The sequence below is a fragment of the Salvelinus alpinus genome, chromosome 18 (assembly GCF_045679555.1).
Source record: "Salvelinus alpinus chromosome 18, SLU_Salpinus.1, whole genome shotgun sequence".
Taxonomy (NCBI): Eukaryota; Metazoa; Chordata; class Actinopteri; order Salmoniformes; family Salmonidae; genus Salvelinus; species Salvelinus alpinus.
The window spans coordinates 28,808,972-28,826,253 of NC_092103.1; the positions used below are offsets into that span (position 1 = coordinate 28,808,972).

The 17,282-nt window shown below is 41.4% G+C and overlaps 1 protein-coding gene across 2 annotated transcripts in view; it reads left to right on the forward strand.

Moving 5' to 3' along the window:
• LOC139544122 (GDNF family receptor alpha-2-like) overlaps positions 1–17,282 on the forward strand; it is a 68,758-nt gene that overhangs the window by 19,207 nt on the left and 32,269 nt on the right. For both annotated transcript variants that reach the window (XM_071350900.1, XM_071350901.1), the window contains exons 4-5: positions 14,387–14,580; positions 14,696–14,883. In XM_071350900.1, coding sequence (XP_071207001.1) covers positions 14,387–14,580; positions 14,696–14,883 — 382 coding nt within the window. The remainder of the gene's footprint in view (positions 1–14,386; positions 14,581–14,695; positions 14,884–17,282) is intronic.

A 17,282-nucleotide genomic window follows, 5' to 3' on the forward strand; every position in this document is an offset into this window, starting at 1 on the left:
TGGCAGATAAACTGCAATTACCAGCTTAGTCATACATCACAGTTTCAAATCAAATCAACACATTTTATTCACATCTTATTCACATTTTATTCGCATTCATCACATGCTTTGTAAACAACAGATGTAGACTAACAGTGAAATGCTTACTTACGGGCCCTTCCCAACAATGCAGAGAGAAAGAAATTTGAGAAATAATAGAAAAGTAATAACACGTAATAATAAATACACAATGAGCAATGATACCTTGGCTATACCTTTGTGCACAGGGTCATTGTCATGCTGAACCAGGAAATGGCCTTCCCCAAGGTTGGAAGCACAGAATAGTCTAGAAAGTCATTGTATGCTGTAGCGTTAAGATTTCCCTTCACTGGAACTAAGGGGCCTAGCTTGAACCATGAAAAACAGCCCCAGACCATTATTCCTCCTCCACCAAACTTTACAGTTGGCACTATGCATCGGGGCAGGTAGCGCTGTACTGGCATCCACCAAACCCAGATTCATCTGTCAGACTGCCAAATAGTGAAGCGTGATTCATCACTCCAGAGAACACGTTTCCACGGTTGCAAGCTACACACCACTCCAGCCGGCGCTATGCATTGCGCATGGTGATCTTAGGCTTGTGTGTGGCTGCTCGGCCATAGAAACCCATTTCATGAAGCTCCCGGCGAACAGTTCTTGTGTTACTTTACTTCCAGAGGCAGTTTGGAACTCGGTAGTGAGTGTCCCATTCTGTGAGCTTGTGTGTCCTACCACTTTGTGGCTGAGCCGTTGTTGCTCCTAGACGTTTCCACATCATAATAACAGCACTTACAGTTGACCGGAGAAGCTCTAGCAGGCCAGAAATGTCACCAACTGACTTGTTTGAAAAGTGGCATCCCAGTATGGTGCCAGGTTGAAAGTCATTGAGCTCTTCAGGAAGGCCATTCTACTGCCAATGTTTGTCTATTGAGATTGCATGTCTGTGAGCTCAATTTTATATACCTTTCAGCAACGGGTGTGGCTGAAATAGCCGAATCCACTAATTTGAAGGGCTGTCCACATACTGTTGAATATATAGTGTATGTACTGTACATATAACTAGGAATAAAGTGACTAGGCAACAGAATAAGTAATAAACTGTAGCAGCAGCGTGTGTGATGAGTAGGGCTGTTGCGGTGACTGTATTACCGCAACACAGGCGATCACACACTGTCAAATTCCACGTGACTGTTTAGTCACGGTAATTAGGCTTCTCCAAGCTCTAATGCTGCTGATGGTCACAATGACCCTGTGCCTACCAAACTTGCTAACTGCCCGGTACTCAGCACTCTATTGTCCCTTTAATCACTCTGACATCAATGCAAATGTACTTGAAAATCTAATCAAACACTTCATGAGAGCCCATCAGCTCATGTTGAAAACAGAATGATGGCCTCTACTAAAAAGAGGAGGATCCGCCTTCTACAGGCTAGGCCTACTATATTTATTTTTCAACTTTCCTAATATTAAGCACATTGCTTATATTTACAACAGGAGTATAGCCTACCTGGCTGGCATGAAAATAAACCATGGAGAAAAGTGTCCTCCATTCGCTATTTAAGGGCATAGATGACATGCATTTTTTCCCGCTGCCCCAGTTTTGATACTTGTGCATGATAATTGTCTATTCTAAATAAAAACTAATTTCACACATACAGTATAATATTTAGTATATGTAAAGACAAGATTAAATCAAGAACAGTCTGATGGGTGACAATATTAGCCTATCACTTGTGAATTATATATTATCACTTGTGAATGATGACCAGCATATGAAACAATGCCTTTTTTTGTGACTTTTTCTAATCATAGTCGCACACCTCATGTAGTCTAGCCCATAGGCCTATATGTTTTAATAAGGTTTGTATCACAACTAAAGTGGCCAAATAACTTCTTAAAATTAAGCACATTAATCCACTTTACAAGGGGTGTAGAGTCTAACTGGCATACATAAGCAGCGCGTGAGTTTCAAGTTTGGGGATTATAATTTGCACCATAAAAATGCACCTTTATAATAAAAGCATAATTGCATATGCGGTCACTTTTGATCATGGTGTTTTCAGCTAATGGAACATTCTCGCTTATAGCCTACTAGCATGTGCGCATTGCTGCGCTTATAATGTGAAGAAATAGCCTGATAGTTTGTCAACATTTTAAGCTAAACGTTCTGATCTGTTGCATCAGCCACATTGCGTAGAAAAGTTTTTGTTTATGCTAATAGTTGTATTAATTTAGGATCTATCACATTCCAAAACTGTCCCAGACTATGTTTGGAATATTTATTTCTCACATAGAATAGAATAGGTCAACCTTTGTACTATGGGGGATAGTAGATTGACAAAGGCTAGTGCTTTTGCTGTTTGTTAGACCTACTCATCTTGTTGGCTGACGAAAAGTAAATGGAAAAGTAAAAGTAAGTGGACAGTTCTTCCAGTATCTTCAATATGCACCTCGGAATTGGATAAGTATGACTTAGGTGGCTGGAGACTTTGACAACTTTTAGGGCCTTCCTCTGACACCGCCTGGTATAGATGTCCTGGATGGCAGGGAGCTTGGCCCTAGTGATGTACTGGGGCCGTATGCACTACCTTCTGTAGCGCCTTGCAGTCGCATGCCAAGCAGTTGCCATATAAAGCAGTGATGCAGCCAGTCAAGATGCCTTCAGTGCTACAGCTGTAGATTTTTTTGAGGATCTGATTGCCCATGCCAAATCTTTTCAGCCTCCTGAGAGGGAAGAAAGGCTGCCGTGCCCTTTTTTACAACTTTTTGTATGTGTGGACCATGATAGATCCTTAGTGATGTGGACACAGAGGAACTTGAAGTTCTCAACCCGCTCCACTACAGCCCGGTCGATGTGATTGGGGGCTTGCTTGGCCCTCTGTTTCCTGTAGTTTACCCTCCTTTATGTGTGTGTGTGTGTGTGTGTGTGTGTGTGTGTGTGTGTGTGTGTGTGTGTGTGTGTGTGTGTGTGTGTGTGTTTACATGTGTAATTGCATGCATGTGTGTGTTTGTGCATGCCTGTTGTGCTACCCAGCTACGTGCACATTGTACCTTCTGAGTACAAGGGACTAGACATCGATCATTATTTTCTAATATCTGATGGTGTTTGAATAGATTCCATGTTCAGCTGTGTTTTTATCAGTCTGGTTCTAACAAGGTTCTTCTTTCATCTGACACATCATAGGTCTGTCTGTACAGTATACTGTAGGTCTGTCTGTACAGTATACTGTAGGTCTGTCTGTACCATTACAAGCGTTGGTTTTTCCATCGGACGTTAGCATGTTAGCACGTTGGGCAGACTGATTGGTGTCACCTCGTTAGTCAGTATGCGTTACAACTGTGCTGGTTTGTCATCTCGTTAGTCGGAAGGTGTTTCACCAGGTGATATTTAAGAGCGGCTGGCCCAGTGCTCCAGTTGTCTTGATAGATGTGGATTGTTATCACCTTTAGTTGGCTCTCCCTATTTGATTTCTAAAAAACAAACCTTTATCTGATCTTCCGTGTTTTCGTTTTGCTCCACTTTTTGGTTTGCTTCCTGTCTTAAAGTTTGGTGTGGGTTTTTATTTTGTTTGCCTCTTCTTGGGCAAATTTAGTGGGTCTCATGGTGGGTGTCTTTTAGGTACCAGTTGTTGTTGCTAGTCAACTTTCAGTGGACAACCCCATGAGTGTCTTTCAGAACCCCTCCTAGAATCCCAGCTGTTTTGTTTTGGTTGTTGTCAGTGACTATTTGTTAGTTCCAAAGAAACCAATTGTTGGTTCCTTGATGGGGAACTTAAAAGTACAGTATACTGTAGGTCTGTCTGTATAGTATGTCTCTGCTCTGTTCTGTCCAGCTTCATCTATACATCTGTAATTCTCCATATCGTTCCCTTTCATATTCTGCCCATCTCTCTAACTCTATGTATGCGTGTGTATGTGGCTGTGGTCAGGCTAGCCAGCTGTGTCTACCCTGCTCTCAGGCAACTCTATTGATCTCTCTTCTTTTCCCCCTCCTTGTCCAATCCCTTCTCCTCTCTTTTTCCTCTCCTCACTTCTCTAGTTCCCCCCCTCTCCCAGTCTCCTCTTCCCTCACTCTAACCTTGTTAGATCATGCCTCGATACGATGTGTGTGTGTGTGTGTGTGTGCGGGGGGGGGGGGGGTTTGGGGGGTTAAGTTGAGAGGCTGCCTGACTGCAGCACTTAAATAAAACATATGTGTAAGAAACCGTGTATGTGTGTAAGTGTGTGTATACAGATAATGTATGAGTGCATACGTGTTTGTGTGAGTGTCCGTGTGTATGCGCCTGGTGCACGTGTGTGTGAGTGAGTGTTGGTGCATGTGTGTGTATGCATCCGAGTTCATGTGTGTGTGTGTGTATATGTCTGTGTGTGCCTGGGGGCAAGGCTTTGTGTGTAGATGCTGTAAAGGCTGTGTGAGAGAGAGATAACAGCCGACCTAGGGCAACACTCTAATTGGCCCATGCACTCACTCCAGATACTTCTCTGTCTCTCTGTCTCTCTCTCTCTCTCTCTCTCTCTCTCTCTCACACTTAGTTTATTACAGGAAAGAGAGGGGATGGGGGGAGGTGCGGAGAGCATAGGAGAGGAGATGATAGGGATGGAGAGGAGAGTAGAGGAGAGAGGAGGGGAGGAGCAGCCAGGTTGCTCAAGATCCACTTGTAAATCCAACATCCGTCCAGGTACCCAAAACCGGCCACTATGGGCAACGGTGAGAGCTATTACAATTAAATAGGCTGAGGTTTTGCTAGGACGTTGTGGATGGGGTTGGTGGATGGACGTAAGCCGCGAGCTCCGCTTCAGGGGGTTGCACGTTCAATCCCAGTGATAGGCACCCATTTTTTTCTTCTAACCCTATTCCAAACCTTAACCCTTAACTTAACTATTCGAAATGAATGCCTAAACTTAACTGTGGAGTTGTTTGTGTTTGAACCATTTCCCAAAGGCACAGTGCAGTCAAAAACTAGATTTCCTGTGTTTTATATACACTCACTGGCCAATTTATTAGGTTCACCACCCCATTCACAAAAATGGATCCTACAGAAGGTGAGTCAAGTGTCTGTGGCTTGCTATATAAAGCAGGCAGACAGGCATCAAGGCATTCAGTTACTGTTCGATTGAACGTTAGAAGGGGCAAAACTAGTGACCTAAGCGACTTTGAGTGTAGTATGATCGTCGATGCCAGGCGCGCTTTTGCTCCACTTTTTGGTTCCAGTATCTGAGAAACGGCCGCCCTCATGGGCTTTTCATGGACGACAGTGTCTAGGTTTTACCGAGAACGGTGCGACAAACAAAAAATATCCTGTGGGCGAAAACAGCTCGTTGATGAAAGAGGTCGAAGGAGAATGGCAAGAATCGTGCAAGCCAAAATACGAGCCACAAACAAATAATGGCGCAGTACAACAGTGGTGTGCAGAACAGCATCTCGGAACGCACAACTTGTAGATCCTTGTCATGGATGAGCTATTGCAGCAGACAACCACACCACATTCCACTCCTATCAGCTAAAAACAAGAAGAAGCGACTCCAGTGGGCACACGATCACCAAAATTGCCTGGAACATGACAGCGAGTTCAGTTTACTTAAGTGGCATGCGCAGTCCCCGGACCTCATCCCAATAGAGCATCTGATGCCCTTTTAGTGTGAGAGCTGTGCCAGCCTGTTTTGGTGGGATGGAGTTTACATCTGCCTAGTTAATATACCAATAAGAAACAGTGCTCCAAACCTCTCTGCCAATAACAGCTAGTTTTCAGTTTTCCCCTCCCCACTCAGACTACTCTGAGACAGTCCTCTTGCTTGAGAAATTGCTATTTTCTAAGAAGCTATTTTTGTTTCTTCTTGACCATTTTAAATGAAAACCATCACAGTTAGGTACTTAATTGTTATCCATAAACTATTTGATATTAAGATAAAAACAGCTACATTGGGCCTTTGACTCGAAACTTAAACATTCTGAATTAATGCATAAATGTAACCAGCTGCGAGGCATCGACAATAACAGCGGTACAACCCGGGGTGCAGCTGCAGCAGGAGTGTCACGACTTCCGCCGAAGTCGGTCCCTCTCCTTGTTCGGGCGGGGTTCGACGGTCAACGTCACCGGCTTTCTAGCCATCGCCGATCCACTTTTCATTTTCCATTTGTTTTGTCTTTGTTTTCTACACACCTGGTTTCTATTCCCCAATTACATGTTCATTATTTAACCCTCTGTTTCCACCATGTTGGTGTGCGTGTTTGTTTATTGTGTTCAGGTTGTATCTTTATGGCTGGTATTGTTTGCCGGGTTCGTTTTTATGCCCGTTATTTACGAGTGACCGGTATTTTCACGCACCTTTAGTATTTGTTTTATACTGGTGCAGTTCTTGGAAAAAACGACCTTGTACACTCATCTCTGCTCTCCTGCGCCTGATTCCATGCACCAGTTACCCACAGCCTGACAAGGAGGAGCAACGCAGGGTATCCAAAACACTTAGAATTTAGACTTTTGGAAAAATGTGGACAAACATCAGAATCTGATGTCAAATTTGTCAAACCGTGATATTTTATTGAGAGGAGAGGAGGAGGATTGAGATGAGATTAAGAGATAGACACGGCCTTTTATTAACAAGAAGACACAGGTTAGATTAAAATCAACAGGGTTGGGTAGATTACTTTCTAAATGTATTCCTTTACAGTTGCTAGTTACCTGTCCAAACTCACTAATGTAATCTGATTACTTTCAGGTACTTTTATATTTTTTTCCCCTTAAGAGACGTTAGAAGAAGACAAAGATGAATATTACCAATTGCAGGATAAAGCAATGTTAGAGTTTACATAGCTTGCCATAAATGGATGTTGCATTTTACAATATGGGTTATGTAGGCATCTTCTAACCCATTGCTTTCTACTTCAATACATTAAAAAAACAAAGTGTGGCAGATTTCCAGTCATTCCAATTATTTTATACCCCTTGATCTGAAAATATAGATTTGTCAAATTATTTTACCTGAAAGTAACCCAAAAATTAAGGATTTATTAGCCTACTCTGTTATTTATGACTTTGTTGTCATGGAGGACTGATTGGGTTCATTCCTTCGAGTTTACAAATAAATGCTGCCCTCATTGAGTGGCATTTCTTTTAGTACCAATGAAAAGTTTAATATCTCGATAATTGCTTTATTCAGCACAAATTAGATTGAGCAATAAAAGCCTCACTTGTGGTCTTAACCTTTTACTGCATTTTGCTAAATCAGGGTCACACAGAGTCTTTCTTGGTAGTCTTAAACAAATCTACATTGAAACAAAGGATACACCTCACATACATGGTTGTCACGCCCTGACCTTAGAGAGCCTTTTATTTCTCTATTTTTGGTTAGGTCAGGGTGTGATTAGGGTGGGCATTCTATGTTTTCTATTTCATTGTTGTTTTTGCCATGTGTGGTTCCCAATAGGTGGCAGCTGTCTATCGTTGTCTCTGATTGAGGATCATATATAAGTTGTGGTTTTCCATTTGGGTTTTGTGGGGAGTTATTTTCTGTTTAGCTGTTTTGTTGCCTGACAGAACTGTTCGCTTTCGTTTTTTCTACTTTGTTATTTTGTTGCGGTGTTCAGTTTAATTAAAAATCATGAACACCTACCACGCTGCACCTTGGTCTCCTTCTTCAACCCACGAGAGTCGTTACAATGGTTATGGGCTTAAAAAAGACACCTGTACCATGTCAGATATACTGTAGAGTTGAAATGGAATTCAAACTTGTTTTTTGTTTTCATTCCAATATTACACTTTATATACATCACAGAAGACCGAAATATGGTCAAACTGTTTGACATAGAAACACCGGATTTTCGGTGTTTGAAATAACATTTATTAATTATGAAATTATGAAAAATCCACCCATGATGCCACTAGATCATTTGGCTGCAGGAAAGGGCTACATTAAACTTGTTTTTGACAGTATGTGGAGAACAATACCACGGAGGAGTTTAAAAGGGAGGAACGCCCTCAAACTTTAATTCCATAGGCTGGGATCCCCACTATGCTGAACATTATTGTGTTAAAATACACATATATTGTATATACATTTGTGAACAGCCATCAAGGCAATCACAATCCATAAGGTTCAAATAGCTAAATGAGAGAGCAGCAGTGTGATTCACATAATTGCGCTATGTATCACCAGTAGGCTACACCGTTGCTGTCGTCCTCACCTTCAAGCATTTATTCAAGATGGATGTATAATCTTTGAATGCCGACAGCCGTCGCACCATTTGGAAGACAGCATAGCCTACAAAAGTCCTATTCCTGCTCTTTTCACACGATCCATCAAAATGCATTTGTTTGTGTCGTTATAGTGGTCTCTGACATGTAGTCAGATTCGTTCAGGCGGAACAAACTTGAGCATTTTTCCAATGCTGATTTGAATGTCATTGATAAAGCATAAAGGTGTCATAAAGAATTGTTTCGCAAACATTCTTTCTGAATTTAAAAGTAATCCTAGAAGTAATCATCTCGTTTTTCAAAAGTATCAGTAATTTGATTCCAATATTCTTGCTGGTAACGTAACGGACTATTGTTACAGTTTTTTGTAATCAATTACATGTAAATGATTACACACACACAAACACGAAAGCACACACGCACACACACACACACACACACACACACACACACACACACACACACACACACACACACTTGCAATGAATACAGACATCAGTGCACACATCAGTAGTTCTGTGCAGCTGGAAGGTGAAGCTGTAATGAAGTCTTTATTCTCCAGTCATTAAGGCTTGTCTACTACAATCACCCTGAGCTCAGCTCATTTCACACAATCAATACACTACGAGGAGGAGGGGTGTGTGTGTGTGTGTGTGTGTGTGTGTGTGTGTGTGTGTGTGTGTGTGTGTGTGTGTGTGTGTGTGTGTGTGTGTGTGTGTGTGTGTGTGTGTGTGTGTGTGTGTGTGTGTGTGTGTCAGAATTGCCCTAGGGGAACAATCCTGCTTTATAAGGCTTGAAGGACAGGACACATGTGTTAGTTGTACTTAGTCTACTATGGAAGCTAATATGCCATGTGCTGACGTCACATTACTATTGGAAACACATATCCAATGCCAGTCCTGAGGCGAGTTCAACAAGGCTACATGTTGCCAATGTAACAATTTCAGTTGAACGATTTGTATGAACATTCCAAAATGTTACGGTGAAACATCAAACAGCTACTTTTTGTAAGGATTACTGTTAGTTTTTTAGCGATAATATTCAAAGTGAAAATGACTTAGCTATTCCTACTAAATATAATATAAAGTTTACATGTCCACTTGTTTATGTTTAGAGGCAGTTTAGACCCGAAACAGACACTTACGTTTGCTGCACACTGCCTTCTAACATTAGCAAACGGTCGCGGCTAACACCTAACAAATGGAATATGTTAGCTAACGTCAGCCAACTTTCACAAACTATTTCCCATGTTTGAACGCACCTCTGCTCTATTACCAGCCTGGTCACTAGAAATAGACTTTTGGACATTTGAAAAGGTTCTGAGTACGTCGACATATATGACTTCCTCGGCGCTCACAAAAAAAAGAAAAACGATTGCCCAGCACTGAGCACAAACTGGTGATGCTCAGAGCTGGCGCATGCAGCTTTGACTACTGAGGCCCCTCAGCTCACAATGCAAGCCATGAGAATACTTGGTGATACTTGATGGTAATAGTGCGTCGTTTTTTATTATTTTGTTTTAAGCCTTCCCAAACCATAGACTTAATCTTAACCACTCGGAATGAATGCCTTCTGTTTTAACCCTGTAACCAAGCGGGATTAAAAGGATCCGCCCCTTTTTTTCAATTTTTGCCTAAAATGACATACCCAAATCTAACTGCCTGTAGCTCAGGCCCTGAAGCAAGAACATGCATTATCTTGGTACCTTTTGAAAGGAAACACGTTGAAGTTTGTAGAAATGTGAAAGGGAAGTTGGAGAATATAACACAATAGATTTGGTAAAAGATAATACAAAGAAAAAAACATCAGTTCTTTTGTATTTTTTGTACCATCATCTTTGAAATGCAAGAAAAAGGCAATAATGTATTATTCCAGCCCCGGCACAATTTAGATTTTGGCCACTAGATGGCAGCAGTGTATGTACAAAGTTTTAGACTGATCCAATGAACCATTTTATTTATGTTGTATCAAAGACTGCCCAAATGTGCCTAATTTGTTTATTAATAACTTTTCATGTTCAAAATTGTGCATGCTCCTCAAACAATAGCATGCTATTCTCTCACTGTAATAGCTACTGTAATTTGGACAGTGCAGTTGGATTAATAAGAATTTCAGCTTTCTGCCAATATCAGATATGTCTATGTCCCGGGAAATGTTCTTGTTACTTACAACCTCATGCTAATCGCATTAGCCTATGTTAGCTCAACTGTCCCGTGGACGGGACACCGATCCCGAACCACAAAATGTGGTCTCAATTACCAATTTCCCTGGGAAATAAATGGACATTGCATGAGACTGTATCCTGCACAGAGGTGACAGAGGGAGAGGGGTTGCCTTTCTCAGATTGCCTTTCTCATTGTGGACAAACTTTTTATAGATGGACAGCTCCATAACACCATGGCTATACTAAATTCTACGGGGAAACCAGGTTACGGAAGAAATTATGGGGACTTTAAAATATCTGAACAGTATGAAGTTGATATGCGCACACACGCACTCAATTACACGCTCACTTACACACACAGACACACACACACACTTGAATTCGCTCTCTTCTCTCCTCTCTTTCTCTCTCTTCTCTCCTTCTCTCTTTCTCTCTCTTCTCTCCCTCTCTCCGCCCTCTCTCTATTGTCTAGAACTTTCTAGAATTCAACATGGTTCTTGTTTGTCTGTCTACATGTCTATTTATGTTTAGAACAAGCAATGGGAAGATATCAGAGCAGGGACATTGGGGAATAACATCTTGTACGGGAGACATTTGCACTGTGTTCCGTACAAGATCTATAGTCTCTATAGTTATGCAATGTCTCTTTCATAATCATGTGATACGTCAATTACTATGGAAATGCTGGGATGTGTTTTTCTATGAATATGATGTTTAATGCAACTTTGACGTTGATTCTATATGGATTACAATTATCATCTTGAATATGAAGGCTACTCTCACTTCATGTTACACACATAGACACTGAACCATGCAAATTGGCTGAGTTATTATCTATTTAGACATCACACATTATAGAAATGTTAGTTTGTCAGGTACTCAGCAGGATGGTCTGATTTCACTATTATTAAAACAAGACCCAGATGGCAAATATAAAGACCCAGTCTATCTAAAAAACTGGAGGCCCCTTACACTTCAATGTTGTGATGCAAAAATACTAGCAGAATGCATAGCACTCAGAATTAAAAAGGTTTTATCAGGTATTGTTCATCCTGATCTGACAGGTTTTTACATGGACAATACATTGGAGACAATATACGACAACTACTAGAAATAATAGAACAACATGAAACGTCTAAGAAGCCAGTCCTGGTATTCATAGCAGATTTTGAAAAGGCCTTTAATAAAGTAAGATTGGATTTTACATGGTTCTCAAGAAGATTAATAAGAAAAGCTCAACACTTGTTTAAAAAATGACTTTTTGCCTTCGTGCAGAAATTAAATGAAAATTAAATGAAACCTTGTTTAAAGTATCTCTCTTTTTCAAACAAGCAATGTAGAGCTGGTTACAATTTCATCCCCCAGAAAAGACAGAGTAAATATTATGGTTGAACTAATAATGTGCTGGTTGATAAAATACCTGCATTTATGGAAAGGATGTTTGAGAAGGGTATTTTGTTTTTAAATAATATTGTAAATTGGAATGATGGAGTTACAGTATGTCTTTCATGGAGCTATCGGAAATGTATGGGAAGGTCTTCTCAATCCAAGATTACAACCAATTGATTATAGCACTACCCCAAAAATGGAGGTAGGGAACTGGTCTGTCTGCCCAATATACAGGATCAAAACTGGCAGAGGAACAAAAATAGCATAAATAGGAAAATAACCCAGTTTCATTTGGGGACCAGGATGTTGACAGCTGTGCCATACAGTTTGAAAAATAGCTGGGAAGAGATTTTTGATGTACTGATTCCATGGCACAGGGTGTAAAGAGTTCAAGATTCAAGACTTCATGCTTTTCAGCAAAAATTATGCCACCAAGAAAATGTTGAATATTTGTGGCATTCAACCTCTGCAGATTTTGTTGCGATGATACAGAATCAATAAACCATTTGTTCTGGTATTGCCATCAGGTAGCTTGTATCTGGTCTCAGTTCAGGAAAGGCTGAAAAAGCATAGCATTAATCTAAAATTGATGCTAGAAATAGCATTATTGGGAGATTAGAAAGACTTGGTCAGTCAATTACTAATATACTAATACTCTTAGTAAAAGTATTTATCTTCAACTTGCAATCTGTGGATTCGATCAGATAGATAAAAAATTGTATGTTAAACATCAAAGCATAGATGAAAGATATTTAAATGGCACGTAGAAATCCAAAGAGGGTGGCCAGCAGAGAAAGGTGGGATGGGCTGAGGGAAACTGAGGGTTGGAATGTGGAACTGGAGACAAGTGGGAGTGAAGATTGATGGTCAAAGATAAAAGTAAAAAATATAGTCAAAATAAACAAAAAATAAGTTTAACCGACACTTAAAAGGAATATTGTTACATCCAATGCCTGTTTGCCTGAGGCTGGTGCCATGCAAGCGTTTGTATGCGCGTACGCATGCATACACACAGACACACACAGACATAAATACATGTAAATAGTGCCAGTTGGACCTTGCTGTTTAGATTTTTGTTGTTCTTGATGTCATTTGTTTTTGCATTGTTGTTTTCTGCTCTTGTTTTCTTTCGTTTTTTACTTCTTTCTCTTTTGTTCTTTTTGTTGGTTGTTGGCTCATTGAGTGGGTGGTGGTTTTGGTTGTGTTGGAGAGGGACGTTGGCTCATTGGGTGGGTGGTGGTTTTGGTTGTGTTGGAGAGGGACGTTGGCTCATTGGGTGGGTGGTGGTTTTGGTTGAGTTGGAGAGGGACGTTGGCTCATTGGGTGGGTGGTGGTTTTGGTTGAGTTGGAGAGGGACGTTGGCTCATTGGGTGGGTGGTGGTTTTGGTTGTGTTGGAGAGGGACGTTGGCTCATTGGGTGGGTGGTGGTTTTGGTTGTGTTGGAGAGGGACGTTGGCTTGGCGGGGGGGGGGGGGGGGGGGGGTGGAGATGGGTTTGGGGGTGGGGAGTGGAGGGGGAGGTTTTTTTCAGGGGGGGAGCTGTGGGGGTGTTTTGGATGGTTGAGGGGCAGCTCTTGAGGGGAACTGTGGGGGGATCTTGGATGGTTGGTGGCCTGGCAGTTGGGAGCTTGGGCCGGTGGCCGAGAGGTCGCTGGTTCGGGTCCCGATTCGACTGGGTGGGGGATCTGTCCATGTGTCCTTGTGCGGGGCGCATGACCCTGGTTGCTCCTGTGGGTCGATCTGGATGGGAGTGTCTGGTGGATGACTGAATGTAATGTAAATGTTGAGCGGCTTCCCTGCAGGTAGATAGTATGTAAAAAATAAAAAATATAAAAAAAACTGTAATTGACATTCATTCATAATTTGTCGAATTCCAAAGGGAAGCTATGAGATCGTGTTGCTATTAGAAGCGTAGGAGGTTGCTGAGGGTTGAACTGCTCATATTAATGTCTGACATGGCGTGATGGATACCCATGTGTTTGATTAGTTAAAGTTAGTGCATTCATCTTAAGATAGCTAGGTGGGACAACCACATATCACAGTAAGAACATTTTTCCTCAGTAACGTAGCTACTGTATCAGTAGAGTCAGAGCTAGAAGGAGGTGGGGGGGATCAAGTGCAAGTGCAGGTTGTGTTTATTTTATTTTTTTATTATGTTTTTTATTCCATTCCAGCCATTACTATGAACCCGTCCTCCCCAATTAAGGTGCCAACGGCCGCTTGTGATTAGAAGTATAATATAGGATGTGAAGTATGAAATAAAAATGCTAATATAATATGTGTTCCCACTACAACAAACTCTGTCACCGATGATGAGAATTAGGTCTTGATCTTTACAACGTTTACATTTCTCTTTAAACTGTGTGTGTGTGTGTGTGCGTGCGTGCGTGCGTGCGTGCGTGCGTGCGTGCGTGTGTGTGCGTGCATGCGTGTGTGTGTGTTTCTGTTGTAGCTTCATTAAACAGATAATATAGTGAGTTTATATTTAGCTACAGTCACATTAGATGCTAGTGATGTGTAACAAGAGAAACACTGGGGTTACACAGTGTGTCTGTGTCTGTTAACTTTTTGTGCTCATCATTTTCTCTCTCTGCCTCTCTTTCTCTATCCAACAAATCTCTCAGACTCTTCTCTGTCCAAGGCCAGCCCATGTTCGGAGCCAGGGAAACCCTGTAACCCATGTCTCGATGCAGCCAAGGCTTGCAACCTCAATGAAACCTGCAAGAGACAACGCTCCAATTACATCGCTATCTGCAACAAGCTCTCTCAGCCCTCACTGGCCAACCAGGAGCCTTGCAGCCGCAAACGATGTCACAAGGTGGGTGGTGGTTGGACCTGCACAAATTACATCCTATTCCCTAGTAATACACTAATTCTGACCAGAGCCCCATCACATGGTGAATGATAATAATTATATTATTTTGTGTTCCCAGGCGCTGCGTCAGTTCTTTGAGCGTGTGCAGTGGGAGCTGAGTTACCCCCTGTTGTTCTGCTCGTGTCCGGACCAGGCCTGTGCTGAGAGACGTAGACAGACCATTGTACCTGCCTGCTCCCACCAGGAGAAACACAGACCCTCCTGTCTAGAGCTCCGACGCGCCTGCCGCTCCGACGCACTCTGCAGGTAAACAAACCCAGACAGACACACACAAAAAAACATACACCTCTACAAAATGTACACTCAAGTGTACACATGAATTTGCACACGCATGCAATAACATAATTCCAAACACACTCAAGTGTGCACACTCATTTATGCATGAACACACAAACAAACACATGCACATACACACCCGAGCACTGGGATCCCAATCTTTTGGCTGCCTCATGCATTAATTTCCTTTCTGCCTCCTACATAATGTTAAAAAGAACCCAGTGGTGTGTGGATCTGTTTTGTGTGTATATATATATATATATATATATATATATATATATATATATATATATATATATATATATATATATGTGTGTGTGTGTGTGTGTGTGTGTATGTGTGTGTGTGTGTGTGTGTGTACTGAAAGACTTTAAGGGTGATTTAAAAAGTGAGAGCGCGAAAGAGAGTGACCAAATATGGACAGAGAAAGAAAAGAGAGAGAGGTGAAAAAAAGGGAGCAGAGAAACAGAGAGAAAGAAAGAGAGAGCGGTAGAGAGATTAAGAGGATAGTTAGAGAATGGTAACGGGTGTAACTTGGGGCAACCTCTGAGTTGGATGCTAATTGCAACAGGCAGCCAGGAACTCATTAGCTATGCAAATATGGTAAATATGTAAATGAGCAGTCCCAATGAGGGACGACTAATTAAAGAGAACGTTTAGACAAAACAATCTAATTATAACCAAAAACAGACACAAACATACCCACGCACATATGCATGTGCACACTCGTGCACGCACGCACAACCACACACTAGACAACTACCCACCTACACACTCCCTGTAACGGGTGTCGTTGTCTGATGAAGAACAATCGGACCAAAGTGCAGCGTGGTAATTGTTCATGACTTTTATTTAACTGAACACTGAATCAAAAATAACAAAGTGAATAACGAAACCGAAACAGTCCTGTCAGGTGCAGAAAACACTAAACAGAAAATAACTACCCACCAAGCATAGGTGGGGAAAAGATACCTAAGTATGGTTCCCAATCAGAGACAACGATAGACAGCTGTCCCTGATTGAGAACCATAACAAAGAAATACAAAACATAGAAAAAGGAACATAGAATGCCCACCCAAATCACACCCTGACCAAACCAAAATAGAGACATAAAAAGCTCTCTACGGTCAGGGCGTGACACTCCTATCTCCTCTCCCTTCCTCTCTTCTACACTCCTCTCCTCATGTAAATATTGGTACAAGTTGTTTAAATGGGAGTTTAGGCTATTTCTGACTACATTATATTTTCAAGGTCAGCAGTGTCAGTTATGGGTTTATATGTTATTATAATTACATGGTGTATTGTGTGTGTGTGTGTATTTGTGTGGATATGTGTGTGTGTGTATGTTTTTTTCTGCCTCTGCTAATGTAGATATTATAATAAGGTGTCTCCCATGGGATTACTGTGAGTCTGCTTTACTGTGACTGACAAGTCAGGGTCAGAGAGAGAGAGGGGAAAAGAGCGAGAGGAACGAGAGCTGGGGAGGGTGAAAAAAATAGAAGGATAGAAGGAGAGTGGAGAGAGAGAGTGTAGAGAGAGGGGGGGGGGGAGTCTATGTCCTCATTAGATATGCATGCACACCCCTTTAGCCAGCCAAGGTTATTAGCTTGGACACCAGAATACAGCATGTAGCAGCTAACTGTCACGCTGTAAGTCCAACTTGTATTTCTTTATGTGCCCAACTTTTTATTCAGTGTTACAGGAACAAAAAACAAAGCTTACAAAGATAACCCCAACCCATCAGCAAACATTCACTGTCTACTTGATAAGCAACTCCAGTGTAGATTTGGCCTTGTGTTTGAGGTTATTGTCCCCCTGAAAGGTGAATTAATCTCCCAGTGTCTGGTGGAAAGCAGACTGAACCATGTTTTCCACTAGGATTTTGCCTGTGCTTACCTCCATTCCGTTTCTTTTTATCCTGAAAAAATACCCATAACATAATGCAACCACCATTATGCTTGAAAATATGGAGAGTGGTACTCAGTAATGTGTTGTATTGGATTTGCCCCAAACAAAACACTTCGTATTCAGGACAAAAAGTTAATTGCTTATCACATTTTTTCAGTATTATTTTACTGCTGTTTTACAATGGATATAATGTGTCAGATATTCTTGACAGGCTTCCTTCTTTTCACTCTGTCAATTAGCTTAGAATTGTGGAGTAATTACAATGTTGTCATCCTCAGTTTTCTCCAATCACAGCCACTTTGACATTATCTGGTATTGTGTGTTGGCCAGTGACCCAAAAAATCTTAATTTTATCAGTTTTAAATTCAGGCTGTAACACAACAAAATGTGGAACAAGTCAAGGGGTGTGAATACTTTTTGAAGGCACATAGTTTGTATTTATTATGGATCCCCATAATATC